Here is a 13,925-nt window from a genome sequence, read left to right on the forward strand (position 1 = left end):
CAAATTTAACTATTTACACATTTTAGCATTCTTTAAACTATTTTTGTCTGTTCTGGGACGAGGAAAAGAAAGGCCATCCAAAGAATTGAGCACAGTATAATCCCTTCTAGATCACAATCAATGGGCTTTCAGGTTATATACTTTTACAGATAATTTCTTATTCTTCCTATTACTCAACACAATTTTAAATTCCGGATCAAAGCTGCAGGAGTCCTTCAAATCGGAACCATATTTACCCCTTCCAATCACGTATAATTTTTGGGCAAAAACGCAAAGGGTAAAACTCCACCAATTCTTAAAAAGTCCATTCTTTTATGTAAGTATCTACTACTGTTTTTCTTTTTAATTAATTGTAATAATCTTAATTCTTAAAGATGCACATTAGTTCAAATGCATAACACACACGTTCACATACTGCATATCTACAGACTGAGCAGCAGGTGCCATTGAAGGAAATAATTTCTCAGCCGTGAGGAAGATGAACAAAATTCTGCCCAAATGCCAAAATCTTCCAGTTGAAACGGAACCATTTATGACTCTAACTCTATCATGTTAGGGTTCTAAAGGACCTGCTTTTGAGGTTTTGGGGATCAAACCTAGAACTAAAGCATGGTTAAGCAAATACTCTAGTCTACCCGAAGTAAAAATTTAAAAATGCTTTTCTGTTTTGGAGAATCTAAAAAATAAACAAACAAATAAATGTCCAAGGCTTTCCCTCTTTCCCAGTTTAAGCTTCTAATTAACTACTGAGTATTAACTATTGACCATTTTAGAATGAAGCCCATTTTTGCCTTCCCCAAACATTACAGTTACTGCTCCAATCTAGTTCCTGTTTCCTTGGAAGTCCACTGTTGATGGTTACCTCCTCCTCTTCCAGCCTTTTCAGTGAATCACCAGCAAATTTAATATACTGTGTCATGAGAGTGACCAGGGCAGTGTATCGAGTCCGCAGGTCCATGAACTGCAAGGCAGAAACGATATGAACGTTATCTCTGTTCCTAATGAGTTGAGTGAACTCTGAGTGATGCCCACACTTCCAACTGGACTTTGAAGAACAAAGCACACACTTATCCAACAGTGAGTGGCACTATTTCAGGAGTAATGAACTTGTGAGTGGCATTTCAGGAGTAATGAGCTTGTGAGCGGCATTTCAGGAGTAATGAATGAGCTTGCTACTCTCTTGTATACCACATTAAGCCATAACTTGTAAGTTTAATCATGAAGTACATTTTTTTTCTGCATTAATAAATCATCTTTAGCTGGGCAGTGGTAGCATACACCTTTAATCCCAGCACTCAGGAGGTAGACGCAGGCAGCTCTCTCTGAATTTGAAGCCAGCCTCGTCTATGGAATGAGTTCCAGGACAGTCAGGACACAGAAACCCTTTCTCTACCCCAACCTCCCTGGCAAAAATTTAAACAAACAAACAAACAAGCAAAAAACTTTATTTTAAAAGGTTTTTTGTTGTTGCTTATTTTTTTTTTCAAGATAGGGTTTCTCTGTGTAATAGCCCATAGAGATCCACCTGCCTCTGCCTCCTGAGTGCTGGGATTAAAGGCCTGCGCCACCACCACCCTGTAAGAGTTTTTTAAGAGACTTAATAAAATGCAGTGTCATAGGACTTTCTGTTGTAGAATATCTGTTTACACTGTGTGAAGATGTGTCACTATGATAGGTTTAATAAAGAGCTGAATGGCCAATAACTAGGCAGGAGAGACTAAGTGGGACTTCCAGGCAGAGAGAGGAACTCAGGATGAATCTAGGCACGGGAGAGACTCCAGTGAGACAATGAAGAGCTGGACATATGGTAGAGAGGAGAGGTAACTGAGCCACGTGATAGAATGTACATTAATAGAAACAGGTTAATTTAAGTTATAAAAGCTAGTTGGGAAAAAGCCTAAGCTAAGGCCAAGCTTTCATAATTAATAATAAGTCTCTGTATCATTATTTGGGGATTGGCAGTCCAAAAAGTCTAACAAGAAAGTCCAACTACAACTTTCTGTAAGGGATGGTTTAAAAAAAAAAAAAAAGTACTAGAAGTGAATAGTGATGAATGTACAAAATTGTGATATACTATAATTCCATTAAATCACTTAAAAATAATTAAGACAGCCAATTTTATATAAGGTATGTTTTACTGTGATAAAAGTAAAACTGTTTTTAAAATGTTTCTCTCTTTTCTGCCTGACCGCTGCTCTTCTCTATTTGTTACCTCTTGAATAATGAGGTCTGCTGAGCTCTGTATCCGCCGGCGTTTCACTGGAGACTTCTGCTGTGAATCCACCATGGCCCTGTAGGTCATTGTTTGCAATTCATAGTCCTGCATCCAAGAGTCAATATGAGAAAATTAATGAAAGCAAAGCCTGAAGGCTTCATTCCACAGTGACTGGCCCCAGAGAACTGGAACATAGTTCACTGAATTAAGTTTAAATAAAGACATAAATGATGAAAACTACATCTTTAAAATCTATTTGGTCCTAGAAATTCTTGTAAGGTGGTGACATCAACAGAGACATGTACAATGCTCAGCAAAGACCCCATCTGTCTTTAGAAGCCACAAAAGCATGTACTTCAGAGTACTCCTGGTAGAGGCAGTCCCCACTTCTTCCACACCGACAACAGAGCTGTGGAGCTGGGAAGCTAAGACTGTCAATAGTAGCCTCTAAAACTATGACAGCATCTCTCAAGTACAAGTTAAATGTTCCCTCAATTTAAAAGGAAAAAAAAAATAAGCAAGTTTCAGTGCTAGGGTCTAGGGTGTGCATACATTTTCATGCATTCATGGAGACAGTGAAAATGAGCCAGTCAGGGCTGTCCCAGGACTCATTTCTTAAAGAATTATTAGCTAAGTATAAAAAGGCCTGAATGAGGTTTGAAAAAAGATCTACATGCTCTTTTAACACAGGATGAATGATTTGAATTGCTTTAAAAATATGCTACAGCACCATATACCTAAATACTAAATTTGCCTCAAGTAAGTGACTTTACTCACCTTTACCACGGCTGAGTACTGCTCGGAATATTTCTGACATTCATCCATTTTGCTCTGTTTCACCTCTATTTCTGACACCAGCATCTGTAAACACAGTTTAGAGGAAAAGAGATGGGAATTCTACACCATTCCCCCTCATGCTCAGGAACTGGAAGATGTCCCTGTCACTCCACGCTGTATGCTTCAGACCTCACATGTGCCTTGATGTACGGATAAATAGCACACTTCCAGAATAAGACTCCTAGCGGTTAGCCTCGTGAGGCTGTCACAGCAGAAATGAGAATCATGCAGAGCAGATGCGGTGTCCTTCATTACACCCACCCCAGATGAAAACAGGGTTAGATGTTACTGGCTCCTAATGATGAAACAAAAACCTTCAAACACTCAATTTTCCATCAGGTGTGACTGGGCTTTTGTCTACTACCTCTGGCCACTTTTATTAATTCAGTAAGCATAAAACTATGTTGTTAGAACAGTGTCAAGAAAATTAGACCCAGCCTATGAAACCAGGAAGATGAGGTATGTGAAAACTACCCCAACACACTGTTCATTTTCTATGCCTTCAAAAGTGACTTCCAGGAAATAACAATAAACGAAGGCAGGTTTGGGGTAGAGAATCCTCATACACATTGTTATTCCCTATGGTCTTCCAAGTAATTGCCCTTTCTTCCAACAGAAGAGAGGAAGATAAGGCTCATGGCCAACCAAATGCAGACAGAACCTCAGTACAAGGATTTCTTGGTATACCTTCTGTTGATTCAGCTGTAAGGCCAGGGCTTTGCTGTTTTCTGGCTGGTTTTCCTGCATCTTTCGCTGGGTAGTTTCTATTTGCTGGATCCAATCATCCAGAGGGTGATAGGAATCTCTGTAGTACTTCAGTGATTTCCCAATTCCTTCTAAGTCCCGAAGCCTGCAAGAACAACCGACAGTCAGACTCCAGCAGGGGGGGTGAAGAAGGGTCTGGGAAGAGGAAACCACAAGGTGAGACCCAAGAGCCACTAAGCACAACAGGGTAGATGGGCGGCAGCAGCCTGAGACAGATTCCTGGGGCACCCCAGACAGCTCCGGGAGCTGTGAAGTTCACTGGTGCTGCTGCCCTACTATAGCACTAAGATTAAAGCTGAAAAAGAAGGAAATTAGCCATCATTATAACCAGTCAACATGTCCTGAACAGCTGAGGCTTGCCTCAAATCATAGTTCACCTTTGGAAGAAGAATGCTATTCAATGGATGGTTGGTTCAATATGGTCTCAGAGAGTGTCTTCCAGGAACTAAAATTAAACACCCATTTCTATGATTTTTAAAGTCACCACATTAAACAAATTCATTGTGTATCTCCCAGAGAAAAAATACATATGACTATAACTTCATTTCTTGAATCGTACTATGTCATAAAAGCATTTAATTTGTATTAATATAAACATAAAATGAGTAAGAACGGCCATTATTTATTTCTTTTAAGATAAAACCTAAATCAATTCCATTTTCTTCTGGGTTTTAATTCTCATTGAACAAATGATTCCAGTTGTCTTACAATGTCATAGAAAATGAGTAACAGGTCACTTCAAGTCCTTCACTTCTCTTAGGTCCAGCAGAAATTGCTATGCAGAGCCCAAGAAACAAGCTTATGATTTGTTTTGCTAATTCATGGTTATTTGAACACTGTAAGTTCATAATAACTTTTAGAACATATTATTGTCTTTTAAAAAGACAGATTATACAAACGTGAGGTATTGGTAGTTTGAATGTAACTGGCCTCCATAAGCTCAGGGAGTGGCACTGTTGGGAGGTGTGGCCTTGTTGGAGAAAGTGTGCCACTGTGGGGGTGAGTTTTGAGATCTCCTTAGCCCAAGCTATGCTCAGTGTGGTACACAGTTTACATCCTGTTGCCTGTGAATCAAGATGTAGAGCTCCTTCTCCAGCACCATGCCTGCCTGCATGCCACCATGTTTCCCACCTTGATGATAATGGACTTAACTTCTGAAACTATAAACCACTCCAATTAAATGTTTTCCTTTATGAGAGTTGTCATGGTGTCTCTTCACAGCAATCGAAACCCTAAGACACCAAGATACATCAACATTTTTAATTATACATAGTTGAAAATGTTATTTTTCTGGAGCTGGAGAGGTGGCTCAGCATTAAGAGCACTGGCTGCTCTTACAGATGATTTAGGTTTGATTCCCAGAACCCAAATGGAGGTTCACAACTGTCTGTACCTCCAGTTCCAGTGATCCAATGCCCTCCTCTGGTCTCTTCAGGCACCAGGTATGCATGTGGAACACAGGCATACATACATGCAGGCAAAACTCCCATACACATAAAATAAAAACAGAACTTAAAGAAAGAGAAAAGAAAATGTTTCTTTCAAGTTAAATGTGTTGTTAAAGTGCATATGTAAGAAAGAAATGTAATTAGGAAACAGTTCTGCAATTATCATATTAGCTATGGAATGTCAGTTAAAGCCTGTTAAATTTAGACTTTGCCCTCTGTACACAAAGGGGATCCAACCCCCACAGCCACTGAACAGAAAGGGGACCCACCTGTTGTCAATCTGCACATGGACATTCTGCCACCTTTCAACCAGCTGGTCTGCCTTTTCTTTGTGCCAGTCAAAGTCAAGGTCCCGCTCTTTGTGTGCCTTAAACATCTCGTCACTGATGGCTTTTGCTTTCTGCAACTCGTCCTCCAATGCATGGAACACCCCTCTCTTTTCATCTACTTCTGATCGCCATTGCTAAAATACATGCGTCGGTGAGCATCACAAAATGTATCCACAAGTCATAGAGTAAACACATAATTTACCTAACGTTACAATTGATTCATAACTATGTGATGTACAACCAGAGAAAGAAAAACCTATGATATTGAAAATGTATCAGGTATAATCTTATACAATGACAATTATCTAACTGTGCTTTGATCTCTGAAAAAATAACATGTTACTGTTAGAGACACTTATGTCACTTAATGGGGAAAAGGGAGAAGGGGGAGGGGTAACATTTCATAGAGATGTGTCAACACACACAAAAATCAAGCATGCTTAATTCATATTTCTCAATTAAAGATTACAAAAACCTAAAAGAAGTCTATAAAATCCAGCCTAGTAGAATTTATGTGTCAACAAAATTTATGTGCCAAAAAGAGTATTTCATAAGCAATACTATGCCACAATAAGGAAAGTCTTTTTTTATTGTTTTTAAATGCTTCCAATTCCATTGTTTAAAAATTAATGCAAGCTTAAAATGACTGAAATAGCTTCAGTGTTTTTGTAACAGCTTTGCTAAATGCTTTACATACAGAAATATAGATAAAGGGGCCCGTGAGATGTCTCATTGCTTCAGGGTGCTTGCTGACATGCTTTATGAGATGAGTTTGATCCCCAGAACCACAAGGTGGAAAGCGAGAACTGATTCCTGCAAAGTCTCTTCTAACTTCCACAATCATGCATCATGGCATTTGAGCGAGACACACACACACACACACACACACACACTGTAAATTTTTAAAAATAAAAAATAGAGAGTACAGTAGTAAATATTTTTTTCTTTCTCAAAATAACTTCTGAGGCTGGAGAGATGACCAAGTGTTTCAGACCACGGGCTGCTCTTCCAGAAGACCCAGGTTCCACTTCCAGCACCCACATGGTGGTTTACAACCATCTGTAGTTACAGTTCTAGGGGATCCCATGCCCCCCTCTGGCCTCCATGAGATTTGGCTCATAGACATACAAGCAGGCAAAACACTCAAATACATAAAATAAAAATTTAAAAATATTAATAAAATATTCCTTTACTTCTTTGATGTCTTAGAATAACTGCCCCTTTTAAGCAAGTCAATCGGCTACAAGCGATTTAATTTTTAGTACCAACTCATCTTGCTGCCAATACAAAGCCACTCAGAAAAGCTACTGACAGAGGTTCAGATCTCAAACAAGAACACCCCTGGGGTGGTCTGAATAAGAATGGCCCCTAAAGGTTCAAGTATTTTCAATGCGTGGTCCACAGCTGGTAAAACTGTTTGGGAAGGCTTAGGGGGCGTGGCCTTGGAGGAGGTGTGTCACTGGGGGTGGGCTTTGAGGGTTCAAAAGGCCAAGCCTGCTCGCTCGCGCCCCCCCCCCCTCTCTCTGCCTTGGGCTTGTGGATTAGATGTAACTTCTCAGCTACTGCTCCAGCGCCATGCATGCCTGACTGTTTGCTACCACGTTCCTCACCATGATGATTATGGACTCTACTCTCTACAATTGTTTTTTTTTTTTTTTTTTTTTTTTTTTTGGTTTTTCAAGACAGGGTTTCTCTGTGTAGCTTTGCGCCTTTCCTGGAGCTCACTTGGTAGCCCAGGCTGGCCTCGAACTCACAGAGATCCGCCTGGCTCTGCCTCCCGAGTGCTGGGATTAAAGGCGTGCGCCACCAACGCCCGGCAACTCTCTACAATTGTAAGCAAGCCCCCAAATGAATGCTTTATTTTATAAATTGCTTTGGCCATGCTGTCTCTTCACAGCAACAGAACAGTGACTTATGATAAAATGACTGATATACTTACTTACAGGAAGTTGTAGAATTAGGAATAGGAAATGGAGATGGCACATTCAGAAACATATTCTACATCAGATGCTTAGTGTTGGGTGTTTGGAACTTGGGCTCTGTGCTAGAGAAGTATTTAGAACCATGACCTAGAAAGCATGTCCAGAAGTGAGACTCTTACCTTTAAAGTACTCATTAGATTCTCAATATTATTCTTGTCAGCTATTACTGCTTCTTCTTCACACAGTTTGGTTTCATAGAGTTTGACGAGGGCTTCTGCCTCTTGAGTGTTTTTTAATACCAAATTAACTGTTTTCAACCTTTAAAAGAGAAATAAATATTAGACCATGCTGTTTAATGCTTGTCCTTTTTTCTTTCTGGCATACTGTAGTCTTAAAGCATCATTATGACTCATGGCATGGGAACACTGGCTGGTCTCCTGTAAGTCTGGCATTCAGTTGACTCTCTTCCTAATAGACACCACCCTATGCCCCACCCCCAGGTAGTATTTACAGATTCTAACAGAAGACGGTTCCTCGGTCACACTACCCATGAGAGGAAAACCAGGAAGGCTACCGACAGTGAGCTACAGAACAGAAATGTGGGGGACAGTAATCTGCAAGGTAACTAACTCCCCCTTGACATGAGAAACATCATCAGTCCAGTTTCTGATGATAAAACACACTGTTCATAAAAACCAGTCAGAGTGACGGTGGCATGCAGATGTCATGTTAACATACTTCTCTATGTAGGTGGAAGACATGGAGTAGACCTGGGTCATGCTCTGAATGACCACATTGAGTTCTGACCGCAGAGTGGGGACAGATGGGGAGTCTGCCGCTTGACTGAAGAATTCTTCACACTTGTTAGTGATCGCTCCCAAATCATCTTTAAGCCGTTCCAGCTCTTTCTTTAGTTTCTAGTCAAGAGAACAAATGGAGATTACAGGTTATCACCCCCAAGCAGGTATGTTTCTAACAGCTGCTTAAAAATAGATTTTAAGTCATGGCCAACGTAACATAAGCATCCATATAACTTTTTTTTACTGAATAAACAGAAGCATGACATTCCAGCTTTAGAATCAGTAATGTCTTTATTGTTCATTCCCTTGACCTAAACCTCCAACTAGGGTTTTCTAACACGTGTAACTCTTACCTCCTGTTCCGTGATTCTGAACATGCTTTCGTGTAAGTCGTCTCTTTCCAGGGGAGTCCGTATCTGCCGAATTAAGCGGTCTTCACAGCTCTCCAACCGAAGCCGGATGTTCCTCACTTCCGAGATGTAAAGATTATACACTGACTCCTCTTGCTCCTCTGTGAAAGCAAACATGTTCAGCAAGAGGCCTCTCCTCCCTAGGGAGCTCTTGTGTAAGGTTCAATACACCAGCTTTATTCTTCCTGAGGCAAACCACTCTTACCACTGTTCCTATTAGCAGAAATCCTAAAGATACAACCTTAAAACAGAAATCTTAAAATGGGAATTTTAAAACTTAAAAATTACTAATCAAATTTCCAAAAGGCCATTTAAAGTACCAAATTATGATGCAAATATCCCAAAGAAGCAATATATTATTCTGTTTTATATTCACAAAAATATGAATTATATGCTGTCAATTAAGCATTAAACTGAACAAAAATCCAAAAGTAAAAAGCAGGTAAAGAAAGTGTTACTGTTTTAAGATTTTAAAAGACTAGTACTAATAAAGTCATTTGCTTTTAAATAGTATTAAGAGTTCAGACTAAGATTTATAATGAATAAAAGTTAACTAAATAAAGTATTTATTTACTAACTAACTAAAGTATTTAACTACTGTGTAAAACTAAACTGAGAAACTAATCAAATCTTTTATGAGCCTTAAGGACCTTCATTCTGAGTGTTGCCCTGAAAAGCAGGACAAACACTAAAACTCAGATGAGATAAGAACTCCTCATCTGTTTCACTGCTTGGCTGGCACCTTTAGTTACTTCATCATTTAGAAATTAATGATCTCTTCTAGCATCTTCTTACCTCAAAAGCTTTGTTTGTTGGTGGTGGTGCTGGGGACTGGACTCAGGGCTTCACACATGCCTGCTCCTGAGTTATATGCCCCGCACACACAAATTTCTATAGTGCTCAGTAATCTTGCTTACATATCACAGCCCAGTGATGCACTATACCTAAGACTGAGATTTCCAAAGAGTAGAAAAAAGCCTTGATGAAACTCCTGCAGGGAAAATAAACAGGCACCCCTTTTTACCTCTTTCTGCAGACTTGAGAAGCTCTTGATAATACTTCCTACAAACATTCACCTCCTTTTCTAGCTGAGATACATCCGAGCCTGAAAATATTTGGGATTCCTGGCTATCCTCCAGAAAATCTTCCAAACGGGATTGGAGATTACTCAGAACCTGCTGGTGTTCGCCAGGCAACATTGTCTTGATCTGCAAGAACAAAGATCCTTTGATTAATGACGCAGTGCCCAGGGTTACATCTGAATGGGTTGGATCACAATTGATATCATGGTATACTTCAGTTTATTCACAGGTAGAGGAAACATCTGAAATTAATATTCTATTTATTTCAGGTTTGCACCCTATAGCAGAGAAATGGAACCAACCTAATTTTCCATCAGTAGATGAATGGATAATGAAATTAAGTAAATATATAAAATGTAATAAAAAATTGTACAAAATGGGAAGACATATAATATTAAGGGAAGTCATCCAATCTCAGAAAGATAAAAGTTCTCCCTCATGTGTGGGGCCTATCCTATAATACATATGTAGATAAGAAAACAATGTGCACGTGTGTACAGTATACCATGTAGAAAGTCGAATAAGAAAGGGTAAATACCACAGATGAGTGAGGACTGAATGCAGGCAAAGGACACTGGAGTCAGGAAAGAAGACATAAAGCTGCTTGGTTCTCTGTTTCAACTCTGTCATGGTTTCTTGGGTTTTGTGATGGGTAAGTGAATACAGAATAAGTTTGATGGTAAAGAGTGAAATTCATTGTGAAGTTCCACAGCTTCAGAATGGCTATTCTAACCATACAGAAGTTCCTTGAGATGTATAGACTTTGGGTGTGCTAATTTGGGAGTATGACTTTTTTCATTTGCAAGTTCTTTACAATAAAGTTTTAATTAAAAGACAAGTAAAAACATTGATAAAATTCAATAAATGAAATTAAAATATACCCACTCTGTCTGTCTGAACACCTAATTCTAATTATTATTTTTTCTTCCTCCTCCTTTTTTGTTTTTTTTTCCAAGGCAGGGTTTCTCTGTGTAGCTCTGGCTGTAGACCAGGCTGGCCTCAAACTCTCAGAGATCCACCTGCCTCTGCCTCCTTGAGTGCTGGGATTAAAGGCGTGTGCTACCACTATCCAGTTATTTCTGATTTCTTACCTTCAGTAAGCACCAAGCAGAGAGAGCATGAGCTCCAGATTTCTCTCACCTGTAGAGTGTGCCTCATCTACGACAGACCCTAACAAGAACTCACTGACTGCCTGAATGTCAGCATCTGCTGGGCCCCATGCTTTTCCAGAGCAGATGCCAACTTGACACCACACATGACAAGGCACCCCTCATTTGTAGATACACTGGGTTAATGTGCACACTTGTACTCACCGAAGCCACGTTACTGGCTCGAATTCTGTCAATCTCATTCACTAGATAATGCCAGGAGACTACACTCTTCATGTTTATGTGAGATTCATGCCAAAGAGTGAGGACATTCTGATACTGCTGCTCAATTCTGAAAGACAGCAGGAAAAAAAACATTCTAAGCCTTTTTACTCCTTCTGAAAACATGCTGCCCCCGATGGACCAGCTCTAGAATTTTCCAGTCCTGTGGGTATCTGACAAAGTACTGATTGCTTCTTTAACCTTCATAAAGATCCCAAACTATACAAACCTGTTTGCAAAGTCAACTGCTTCTTTGTTTGGCGGGGGAACAGTAAAACACACAGATGGGACCATAGCCTCGTTCCCAGTAGGACTGATGACCTTCCACTTGGCGCGATGAGAATTGTTTGCCAGAACACATTCATCATCTTTGTAAATGGTTATCTGGTTTCAAATGAAAGAGACAAAAAACTGAGGTCACCAGTCACTCATCTTCTGTAAACAATCTTGGGAATTATTGTTTTTAGGAGGCAGAGAAAAGCCTTATAACTAGGAAGCATTATGACCTCCTTTTTTAAAATACGTGGATTAATGGCAGAATCTGGCCTGCTTTAAGAAGGACCATACCTCAATCTGTCTGTAGTCACAGATGGCTTTGATGGGAATGGAGGTTTTGAGTGGATTGTCAGGACTCCTGGGCTTCAGCTGTACTATTGTCTTTGCTCTCCCCATGAGGCCGGCCACCGAGCTCCGGTACTGCAGAAGCTCTTCCTTTTCCTCCTAGTCAGGAAACACAGCAGGCTTTTAAAACGAATGATTCAAACTCTCCTCCATTCCACAGGGATTTACACAAATGAAACTTCGTCACCAAAGCATGCCCTGACCACTGGGCTACACTCTCTACATCGAGGCACCCTGTCGTGAATCCCTCAAATTTGTCTGGTCAAAATCCTCATTTTGCCTGGTTACTTCTTTTTGTCTTTGGCATTATTATTATCCAACATTCTCCATACATTTTGTTCATTGACATATTACTGTGCAGCTGCCCTTTCACATCTAGGCACCACAAGGGAGAGCAATTCCTGCCTGTTTTGTTCATGGTTATAATCTCCAGAACTGAAAACAGGCCTGGGCCGACACAGAAGGTGTCCACCAAGGATCTCCTTGTGGGGTTACTGACTACACACATCACTGCTAAAGCAGTTTTAACAACACCATATAAAGTACACTACTATTTTCAAAAACTAAACCAAGTAAAGGCTTAATTGAATGAGCTACTAGTGTTGATGAACTATAAATCTACACATACAGACATATAATAAATCACTAATCTACCCCATTACATATAGGACACAATCTACAGTTTCCACATCAGTACCATGGACTCCTGAACGAGGTCTTCCAGTTTGTGAATGCTGCTGGATCGGTCACAGCTGTACTTGCGCTGAATGGCATCCTTCAGATTCCTTAGGTAATCAGTGGCTTCTTTGGCATCATTGAAAAACTAAGGAAAGATAAAACTTGACAGCTGAATTACGCTGAATGCCAGGAAAGCAGACAGTGGTTCAATCTGGGTGCTCAGGCCCTCTGTGTGTCCCTGACTAGGGGGAACAGAATTAAAGCACAAAGGAACTTAATGCAACATCCTTTGTGGAATTGAAAATAATCTTTGAACTTGAATGGCTACAGATGAATATTAATTATCCGAACTGTACATGTATATTATACTTTGGCTCTGTATTATTTTGATTGGATGTTTGTTTTACTTTAGGGCTCAACCAATCTTTTAAGTAGGTGTGGAACTGCAAAGAATACATTAAAATTTCTAAAGAATAAAATGAAGTCATTATTTGGTTGACTATAATAACTTCCCTTAATGTAAGGAAAATTTTTAGAATTATTTTTACAATATTTAAAGGTCTTATAAAAGACTCGTTCTGTATGGGCGTGAGTGTGTGCGTGCGTGAGTGTGTGCGTGTGTGCGTGCGTGCGTGCGTGTGTGCGTGCATGTGTGTGTGTGTGTGTGTAAATCAGGTGTCAACAACTGGGAGCTTTCTTCACTTCTCTCTCCCCTATTTTTTGAGATAAGGTCTCTCACTGAACCTAGGGCTCTCTCATTTGGCTAGACTGGCTGGCCAGGGAGCCCCAGGGATCCTCCTGTCTCTACCTGCCCTCAGCACTGGGCAGCTCACTTTTTTTTTAAGTGTGGTTTCTCGGGGTTGAACTCTGGGCAAACAATGTGCCAGCTGACCCGTCTTCCAGCCCCAGGATCTCTTCCTTAACAGCTAACCTTTCCCCTCTAAGACAGGAAACCAGCCCGGATGTCCTGTAAGGAAAGTTGACGCCCCCATGTGTTAGGCGCTTGCTTCGCGATAGTGAGATTTCTGCACCTCAGCCCAGAGGGCGGCTGCAGTCCAACTCACACACCTCAAAATAGGCAGTGTTCTCCTTGATGTGCTGCTCCACACACTGGCAGAGCTGCAAGATCCAGCTCCACTGGGTCTGCATCGCTGCTCTGTATGCCTGACGGGAGAGAAGACACACGCTGAAAGCCAGGGCAGAGAACTCAGGTACATACAGAGCGCTAGTCTGCCTCGACAGCCGAGCATGCACCTTGCATGCAGAACATCTGTGGTGTGATGCCCTGCACAGCAACTACTGATGCATTTATTTATTTATTTTTAGTTTTTTTTTTTTTTTTTTTAAGACAGGATGTCACTTAGCACAGGCTATCCTCAAGCTTGTGGCAATCCCCTTGCCTCAGCTTCTCATTACAGGCTGGAATTATAGGCGGGAGCCATCATGCC

General features: G+C 40.5%; 1 protein-coding gene across 25 annotated transcripts in view; it reads right to left on the reverse strand.

Moving 5' to 3' along the window:
- The window catches only part of Dst (dystonin), a 436,213-nt gene that overhangs the window by 141,758 nt on the left and 280,530 nt on the right, over positions 1–13,925 (reverse strand). For all 25 annotated transcript variants that reach the window (XM_037199850.1, XM_037199849.1, XM_028865355.2 and 22 more), the window contains 14 exons: positions 13,546–13,641; positions 12,497–12,622; positions 11,746–11,898; positions 11,408–11,562; positions 11,122–11,248; positions 9,751–9,934; positions 8,670–8,827; positions 8,255–8,433; positions 7,696–7,834; positions 5,535–5,728; positions 3,740–3,902; positions 2,993–3,076; positions 2,213–2,320; positions 863–961 (listed from right to left, as the gene is read on the reverse strand). In XM_037199850.1, coding sequence (XP_037055745.1) covers positions 863–961; positions 2,213–2,320; positions 2,993–3,076; positions 3,740–3,902; positions 5,535–5,728; positions 7,696–7,834; positions 8,255–8,433; positions 8,670–8,827; positions 9,751–9,934; positions 11,122–11,248; positions 11,408–11,562; positions 11,746–11,898; positions 12,497–12,622; positions 13,546–13,641 — 1,965 coding nt within the window. The remainder of the gene's footprint in view (positions 1–862; positions 962–2,212; positions 2,321–2,992; positions 3,077–3,739; positions 3,903–5,534; positions 5,729–7,695; positions 7,835–8,254; positions 8,434–8,669; positions 8,828–9,750; positions 9,935–11,121; positions 11,249–11,407; positions 11,563–11,745; positions 11,899–12,496; positions 12,623–13,545; positions 13,642–13,925) is intronic.

The sequence above is a fragment of the Peromyscus leucopus genome, chromosome 16_21 (assembly GCF_004664715.2).
Source record: "Peromyscus leucopus breed LL Stock chromosome 16_21, UCI_PerLeu_2.1, whole genome shotgun sequence".
Taxonomy (NCBI): Eukaryota; Metazoa; Chordata; class Mammalia; order Rodentia; family Cricetidae; genus Peromyscus; species Peromyscus leucopus.